Source organism: Ananas comosus, linkage group 14 (genome assembly GCF_001540865.1).
Source record: "Ananas comosus cultivar F153 linkage group 14, ASM154086v1, whole genome shotgun sequence".
Lineage (NCBI taxonomy): Eukaryota > Viridiplantae > Streptophyta > Magnoliopsida > Poales > Bromeliaceae > Ananas > Ananas comosus.
In genome coordinates, this window is record NC_033634.1 from 1,173,197 (window position 1) to 1,182,220 (window position 9,024).

A 9,024-nucleotide genomic window follows, 5' to 3' on the forward strand; every position below is an offset into this window, starting at 1 on the left:
ATATTCAAAAGATATTAGGAAAACAGTCGTAGAGGGACAAAGGTGCATGTTATTTAATTAAGCAGTCAACCTACTTAATTATGCTTCGATTTTCTAAGGGGTGTATTTTTTATTTTTTTATTTTTTTTGAGAGATAGATAGCACGCTATCCGCTTATTTTATTTTAGAAAGAAATTTAACTGAAAATATGAATCAACTAGGATTCGAACTTGGGTCTCGGGTACCAACCACCAAGCCCTTTACCACTTGTTCTATGAACGGTCGGTCTAAGGGGTGTATATTAATTGTTTGGTGCATTACTATATGCATTTTAATATTTTCCAAACCTAACTTTTCTTATCCACCTGCCAAATTGGAGCTTGATTACATGCTAGATATTATGAATGTATCATCAAGCATCAAATTATGAGCTTTACTTTAAAAAAGCTCCACATCTCATTACTGGGTTGCAGAGGATATATATATATATAGTCCAGTTGGAATAATGACACTATATTACTGGAGCCCGATAATATAGATAGTATAGAAGTCATAATAATATATACTCTATTTTATAAATATAAGTAAGAACATATCAATCGTACCTGCAGCAAAGTGCGGATGAATTGCTAGTTCGATTCTAAACAACAAAATATACATTCATTCAGTTCCTGTTAGGAACAACAAATATACATGGATTCAGGTTCAAGTTAGGAATTTGTATTTGTATTTTCGCCGGGAATAGCTGACAAAAGATGGCTGATTTTGAGTGGTTCATGAATAACTGCGTTTACAGCACTCACCATTTCCTTTGCAGATGTAAATCCATCAGTGTTCATGTAGAATAGGTGAAGTATTCTGCACATCTTCCAAAATAAGTCCTTGCAACTTCGAGGAATTACAGATCCCTCCTTCAGCACCAGCCTTAGCAATTCTCTCCGAGAAGTTTCGACAGATCTCTTGAGCTCCCTTTGAGCCTCTTCTACAGAGATGGAAGAGTCGCTATGAACAACGCGGAGCGAGATGCTGTTCAACTTTCCTTCTTTACATTCTCTCTGCACCAATTTAAAGTAATTAGTGTCCAAATGATAATGATCAAAGACCACGATGAGCTTGAAGAGAATGTGGGGGAACAAAATTAAGGCTTTACAAGGACAGGAATTCGCCTCGTCCAATCTATTTGTGCTACTAAATATTGCACTTCCTCCAATCTATTTCTGCTACTAAATTTTGCACTTACTGCTTGTATTACCTCGTAACCTTGCACGTCGTTTAGAAGACGGCCGCATGTGCTCACAAGTCTGAACAATTCATGGTACTCTGGATCTGCGATCGCCTCTTCGGAGAGCTTTGGACCAACAATGTAGAGTAACGAGAGAACGGTAGGGCCCAAAGCAAGGGAAAAAATTCCATTTTCCATGTACTGCTCCGTCGTGGGTACCGTTTTCTTCCTCAGCCACTCTGCTTCGTTCATCATGGACCTCATCATACTAAGCCACTGTTGTTAATTTGCATTGCTATGTGTCAAAATCTTTTTAGAATAAATTGTTCGGTTTTCATATAATCTAATTCATGGGGGAAGTTGGTTTTCTGTTTACAAAAGGATTTTCTGAAGAGAAGCATCTTTGCGAGTGTTGTATATGTAAGAAGTCGTGTTTTGGAATGGTGTTTTCGTATTTTGCAGGAATGTGTAGGCGATTTTGCAGTGGTATATATGTAAATGTCTGAATTCAGTAAGCTGTTAGATCTCACTATTTCTACTAGATGGCCGGTGACGCTACGATTTTGTACTGCTGATGCCTTAGCTCCAAGCTCGTTGATTGTGCTGTGAAGCGCAGAAAATATAATCTCCACGTGCTCAGAGCAAAACTCTTTTTCGTGATTTCCATCCCATCTGTCACAAGTACAAACGTGCTTAAAGAAAATAATGTTGTAAAATAATCTCAGAAAAATTGCGGATCACAAATATAAGCAAGGACGATCGTACTTCTCAACTAAACTGATGAGGTTTTTTAATTCTTCGATTGATCCACCTACGTCGAAGAAGTCGTCAACCACAGTGGTGAGCAGACTATTTTTGGCCCATAAAATGCGACCATCGGTTAATTCGGGAGAACATAGAGTAGCAGCAGCAGAGAGGTAACAGTATGTTATTTTATCCCGAGCAAATCCTAGCTGATCCAACCGGTTTTCTCTGACCCAGCTGTTAAAATCACAAATTTAGATTAGGAAAGCACAATGCTGGCGTTAAATGTAATAAAAATAAGGAACTTGCTTTTGCATGTGCAGTCAACAAAAGCATATTTCTGATAGTGGAAGGGCGTATAGACACATATTGGATATTCAAAGGACATTGGCAACAATTTCAACTTAAGAAGGGTCTGCGAGCAAACGAGTATATTTTGAGAGATATTTATGCAACAAAATAACCTTAAAAGGAGAATCCATAAGATGGACAGACCTCTGAAGATGTTGAAGTTCTTTCCGGTATATAGACTGACAGCTACTGAAATCTTCAACAGCCAATTTAAGAAGATCATCAGAAGTCCAGAAAGACCTGATTCAGTTCAGAAGCAGAAATTACTGGCAGAAATCCAAAAATCAGAAAAAAAACGTTTTTATCCTATTTATGATTAAATTCTTACTTATATGATGTTTTGAGAATCTGATAATTGGCAACATCGAAGTGCTCAATGTTTCTCTTGTGTTCTAAGCGTTCCAAATTGGCGTAAAAGGGAAATTTAAGAACATAATCTGCCTGAAAATATAAAATAGAATTAGTTTCAACTCTCAATCAGACAACTAGAATTTTTTTCCCCCAAAAAAACATATTAAGACTATCAAATACCTACCTCTTGGGAGATAACTCGGGAAGAATGTTTTGAATTAGAAGATACTTCCTCTTTTAGGAAACTACTGGACCAGGAACCCAGTTTATCTAAGACTTGTTCACAGTCCAGGATTTTAATCTGTGATGCCTTGTGAAATTCTAGAACAGTTTTCATATCTTTCAGATATCCTTGCATGGAATTATGGAAATTGTGTGCTTCAGCATAGTGAGATAGCCTATCTGCACCATCGTCAGCAATAGATTAAAAACTCATCGGCGTAAAATACATGTGTAGATAACCAAGATTCCGAAAGCTAGTTCCATCTGGGCCCAAACTACCTGAGGAAACATCATATCCGTTCATACGCAAAAGACAAAATGCCATAGCACATGCAGCCATATCCAAACTAAGTTCCTCATCGTTCTCCAACCAGCATCTGCATATTAGATGGCGACAGCGGGTAAAAATCTTGAGATACTGCACATATCTCAACTTAAGGATATTTTTGTAAGGAACTCCACTCTAAATGGGGTGTATGAAAATTAAGATTATAACAAGGGGTACGTATGTGTAAAAAGATCATTTTGCAGAAATACCTCTATATATATTTCTAAAACTGCAATTCATATTTAGAAGCTATTTCTAGCGTAATACCTGTATATTCTGTCCAAGATGGTCTTTATCTCATAAGCAAACAGCCGAGAAATTCCCAACTTTTCAAGAGTGTCGACCATGCAAAGCTGCGTATGCATCTCAAACGGATAAACGGTAGGAACTGCAGAAAGGAAAATGATATTAGAAATACCGTAGCATTTCCACATATGCGACGGACAAAATTTATCGATTAGAGAGTAGACTCGAATCCACCTGAACTGCCAAACCGCCGTAAAATAGCATGCAGGTAGTCAAGAGCTTTAACATCATAACGATGGGTCAATGCAACAGCTGTTGTTGCAGGTGAATTGAACAACGATCCGTTCTTCCTCTGATACTTCATAACCTCATTCCAGTCCTGCAAATTCCCTAATCCTTCGGATACATACGCCATGTACGCTTTTCGTCCCTCGGAATTGTTTGCAGAATCCCTAAAAAATCAATAATACCGATCACAACATAAATGCCATTTACAAAAAAATGTGCATCCTGAGTGAAATTAATGATATAAGATTCTGTTAAATATAAAAATGTTTAAATACCGTTCTCTAATAGCTTAAGTTCTTAGAGTATAACGGTTGTTTCACAGATTCAAACAAAATTTACATTGGAATAACCAGGGAGCCTGACCTTTTCAATTCTAAATCTCGAAGGCAAAGAATATCCTGAATAGCATGCTGTCTTATGGGAATATCTAAACCCAAATCGATTGCACGTTCAAGCATGCCAGGGAAAATGATATTGAAGCCAACAGGAGACTGATAATTCTCATCCTTAATACATGACAAATTAGATCCAATATAACGTAGCCCTGCAATTAGCCCAACAAAAAAATGAAGCTTCTTAATCCATTGAGCAAAACGCAATGTTAATGAGTAAATGTTCTGTTTCTTATTACCTCGTCTTACATGCTCTTCACCCACATTCCAACGCTTGAGCGCGAGTACACATGCCAATGTGGAAGATAGAGCATCTTTCATCAAAGAGGGATGAATATGGTCAAGTCCCCAGGATCCATTAGAATTTTGATTTTGTAACATCCAATCGACGCACTGAGGGAAGCACGGAGTTTGAGGAGATCCAGGAGAAGGGACCATGGCTACCCATGCCGTGTCATACGAAGAAACTGAATATTCGACCTTACTTAGCTGCTCCCTTATTCGTTTCTCCGATTCCCTGGAACACTACAGCCACGTCTAATAAGATGCTTAATTCGACCACAATTTTATCGTATGGTTGTGTCGAAATAACATGGGATCAATAAATCCAATACCATTACTGAAAGGTTCGCACTGTTTGCTACTTTCGCATCATCCAAATTTGCTGTATACAAAAACGAAGCAGTCGGCACTCCGCAAAAGAGAAATAAATGTAACACTAGAGCAAGTGAAATATGCAAATGTCTTTTCATGATAATCCCAACCAACCTAGTTAGAAGTTGTCGTGATATAACTAGATCTAATACATGCTGCAATTTGAAGATAGTCCCATATTTGGCATTTAACATATTCTTCTTAAAAAAAACAATACACATAACTTTAATTGTCTTATTGAGACATATGTAACCCCAAATTTTCACAAATGTTACAAGTAAGAATCTTAGGGTGATGGAGTGTTGGGGAAAGAACGGGTGGAAGTGGAGCAAAATCCTGTCTGGTTTTTTGCCTACCTCTCAACAGGACAGACAACTAATCCTGAAACTTAAAGAGTCGATCGTCGAGACCCTGGTTCTTAATGGAAAGGACGGAGTTAGGTGGAGATGGGATCGATCCGACATGTTCTCTATGAAATCCATGTATAATTTTTTTCAGGACGGCGAAATACATGTCAGGCACTTTAACCACCTTTGGAGGAGTTGCTCCCCTCTGAAAGTTAAGATTTTTGTGTGGCTAGCCTTAAAAAGAAAAGTATCCATAGTAAATAACCTCTTAAAAAGGGGGTGGAGTGGTGAAGAAAGTTTTGTCTTTTTGTCACGTCCCAATAGTCTCACATCGGATGGGGATTCTAATTTCGATCGGTATATATGAGACCTCGCACGCTAGTAATAATAACTAGACTTAAGCATTTTGAGCTGATGGATTGAGCCCAACGAGTTATTGTTGCTAGCGGGTCGGGTCGTTGCAATTGGTATCAGAGCCGAATACCAGCCAGAAGTGTGAGAGCTAAGTGTTATGCTGGACAAAGTGCTACACAAACGAATTTGGTGGGAGCCACCTCTTGAACCCGTAGGAGCCACCTCTAGCCAAAGTACTAAAGCCCGGCCCACGACTTTGCTCCCAAATAAACAGTACCTCCCTTACTGTTCGTCTATCTGCCGGCTATGGCACGAAAGCAGCCTTAAAGGCGGTGTGCTAGGAAGGAGGGAGGTGACGATGGTTATCACCACATGGTAGGTCGCCTGGCTGGAAAGAAATTGCCGTATTTCGGTTTTTTTTTTCAGAGAGCAATACGACAATTTTTTTTTTTTTCGGACTCAGGTTGTCTCATTATATAGCTGAGTTCACTCTCTAAATGAATGAAGTGCTAGCATGTTATTTTTTCTCAAAAAAAAATGTAAATAATATAATTTAATGCCACATTTACTTGTATAATAGCAACAATTGAATATCAATATTAAAAGCATCATACTCTCTTACACAAGTATTTCGTAATCACAACGATAGGAAAGCTAAGTTAGCATATTTCAAGAAAACTATACATGAGATGTAGAATAGAACGCATCACATTTCCTTTCATACACAAAAAAATTTAACTTAAAAAATTGTTCTACCTGACGAAACTCGCGGAAGAGATGCTCGAACTGTTTTTTTAGCTCTAACTCTAGAAATTTGAATATCCGTAGATTGGATGCAGCACAGGGGAAATGAGAGAGCATTTAACGACATGGCCACTCAGGTTTATGTGAAATGGCGATCTAGGATGAGATAGCAGCAAACTAAGAGGCATCAAATTATGATTAAGAATTTTCGAGAAAAATACTGCAAGGGAAAAGAAAGCATAGCAGAAGAAAGAATCTAACCAATTAAGTAGATAGAATTTAAAATAACTCAATTAAGGATAGAACAATCAAAGTAAATCAAACTAATGCATCGTTATAAAAGGTGGCGAAACGGACTGTCCCTAGCGCAAGTTGCAAAAGGCTCGGTGGTTGATACCCGAGGTCCCAAATTCGAATTATAGTTAATTCACATTTCCAGCTAAATTTATTTCTAAATAATATAAACAAAGCAAATAACATGCTACTTGTCTCTTTAAAAAAAAAAAAAAAGGAAAAAATGTACATGAACCCTCTCGTTGTCCATTTTACTTTTCGTTGGCATTCCTTTGGTTTTTACTTTTTTTTCATTTAGCGTGTGTTTGGTTCCACGTAAAATTGTAAAAAGAAAATTTGGTGGAAAATAATTTCGGTGAAAAAAAATTTTACGTCGTTTAATGTTTGATTTGTAGGAAAAAAAAATAGTTTTTCATGACGGTTGTTTATTTTTAAAAAAAATTATAAATAAAAAATTATTAATATATATATTTTTATTTTATATTATTAATATATAATTATTATCATATTACATATAGTAGTATTATAGTTTATATTTATAAATAAAATATATTTAAAATATATTATGCAATAATTAAGTATGTAATATAATATATAATAGTATATATTTAATACTATAAAATAACATTAATAGAATTTTATAAATAAAATATTTTATTAATAAAATTATTTATATTAAAAATAAATACCATCTTTATATATATATATATATATATATATATATATATATATATATAATATAAAAAAAAGATGGGGGAGTTAGAGAGATCGACGGTCGACCTCTCTCTCGCAGTCCACAAGGTGGGGCATGCTTCTGGACCGCGCGCCAGGAATGCAAAACAGGCCGGGCGGCCCGTGGGGCGGCGGCCCGGTACGACTGCAGGCCGGCCTAAACACGTCACCGATACTGTAGATTTCGTGCCTGACCGGCCGACCAGGTATCATGGGCTGTTTTAGGCCGGTAGAACTGATCCGTAGGCCGGCAAGGCACGGCCTGTTACAGGTATGGGGCGTGCCGGGCCGATGGTTTAGCGTGCGGCCCGGCACGGCATGGCCCGTATGGGCCGTGCCTGCCGGCCAGCACGGCCCGACCCCGGGGCTCGTGGGGAGTTGGGAGCCTCCCACTCCCGAGCCGCGAACACTGGGACTTGGGGAGCCAGGTTGGCTCCCCAAGTCCCAATGAGCCTACGGCCCTAGGCCCTTTTGGGAGATGGGCCCTAGGCTCTTCTTGGGAGGAAAAATTTTTAAATTAAAATTTCAAACTTTTATTTAAAAATTTAGTATTTTATAAATATTTTAATAAATTTTGTTTCTTAGCCCACATATAAGCAAAAAGAGGCTTATTTTATTTTTTAAATTTTAAATATTTTATATATTTAAAAAGTTAAAAATATTAAAGGGCCGGCCCGGAGCCCGTTCCGGCCCGGCACGGCCCGAGCCATCCGGGCTGGAGGGCTGTGCTGGGCCGGTCATCCATATAATCTGGCCCAGCATGACACGGCCCGGCTTCTAACCGGGCCCGGCCGGGCCAACTCCTGGCCTGATTTGGCCCGGGTGAATGTGGCCCGTGCCGGGCCGACACGGCCCACATTACACCCCTACTCCCTCCCAATGCCACAATTTTTGGGTGTTGGTTTTCGTTTTTCGGTCGTTTCGAGCAAAAAACAAAAATACCTGTTTTCCTTGTAAATTGTAAAAAAAAAATTCTTTTGCGAGCAAACAAACACTCGGAATCTTATTTTTTCACCGAAACTTTTTTTTCAGGATAATTTTATGACGAACCAAACATATCCTTAATTGTTACTATAAGTTAAGCCATTTGGGTTCAAAGCTTTTAATATTTCAAAAATATTGTACATCTTTTTATTTTATATTTGAAATGACAAATTCGTTACTAAAGGATGAAGTTATTTGAATTGGGAGGTTATTAAAAATTAGTATATTATTATTAATAAATTATTTATAATTTATATTAAATATGAAAATAAAAATACCTCCTAATCTATAATAACCTAATATTTATACTATCTATAAGGAATTTGCACGGATTTTATTACTTCACTAATACCATTTATTTATAACTATGAAATGTGTATTGAATAATAATGACATGAATATTCTCAGTAAAAAAATAAAATATTACAAATCGTAAACCAAACAAATCCTTGTAGTAAGGATTAGCTGTCATATTTGATTATGTGTCGACGACCGGTAGCTAAAAGAGCTATTAATTTCTGCAGAACCCCTATCTAAATAGATAAAATGATTCAAATAAAAAAAAAAAAATTTAAAGCTGAGAGGTTTCAATAATTAAAAAACAAAACCAAAAATTTGACGGTTCTAAAGGCTCTATACATGCGTCCATGGCCAAGGAGAGAGAGAGAGAGAGAGAGAGAGAGGTTGCTGCGCTACCTGTTTAATTTGTGTTCACTACGAAGAAGTAAACGGAGTGGCGAAGAAGAGAGCTTGAGGGGTAAATAAAAGAAGGTGTGTGTGTGTGTGTGTGTG

General features: G+C 37.5%; 1 protein-coding gene across 2 annotated transcripts; it reads right to left on the minus strand.

Annotated features, from left to right (window-relative positions):
• LOC109720706 (ent-kaur-16-ene synthase, chloroplastic-like) lies at positions 526-9,024 on the minus strand. Of its 2 annotated transcripts, none has more exons than XM_020247982.1 (15): positions 8,929-9,024; positions 6,235-6,378; positions 4,738-4,787; positions 4,363-4,648; positions 4,095-4,275; positions 3,678-3,895; positions 3,465-3,585; positions 3,149-3,246; positions 2,832-3,049; positions 2,625-2,737; positions 2,441-2,536; positions 1,967-2,182; positions 1,732-1,873; positions 1,220-1,477; positions 526-1,034 (listed from the first exon to the last, which is right to left on the minus strand). In XM_020247982.1, the coding sequence occupies exons 2-15, from the start codon at positions 6,347-6,349 to the stop codon at positions 690-692; spliced, it is 2,457 nt and encodes an 818-aa protein (XP_020103571.1). In that variant the 5' UTR covers positions 6,350-6,378; positions 8,929-9,024; the 3' UTR covers positions 526-689. The 2 variants fall into 2 exon arrangements, with proteins under 2 accessions (XP_020103571.1, XP_020103573.1); XM_020247984.1 differs by having other exon boundaries at positions 586-1,034; positions 1,232-1,477.

Excerpts from the sequence above, each read along its gene's own strand:
- LOC109720706 (XM_020247982.1), bottom strand. The coding sequence starts at position 6,349 with ATGTCGTTAAATGCTCTCTCATTTCCCCTGTGCTGCATCCAATCTACG. Across the intron at positions 3,050-3,148 it reads CGGATATGATGTTTCCTCAG|ATAGGCTATCTCACTATGCT; the intron begins GTAGTTTGGGCC and ends ACGATGGTGCAG. Across the intron at positions 1,874-1,966 it reads CTCATCAGTTTAGTTGAGAA|ATGGGATGGAAATCACGAAA; the intron begins GTACGATCGTCC and ends TACTTGTGACAG.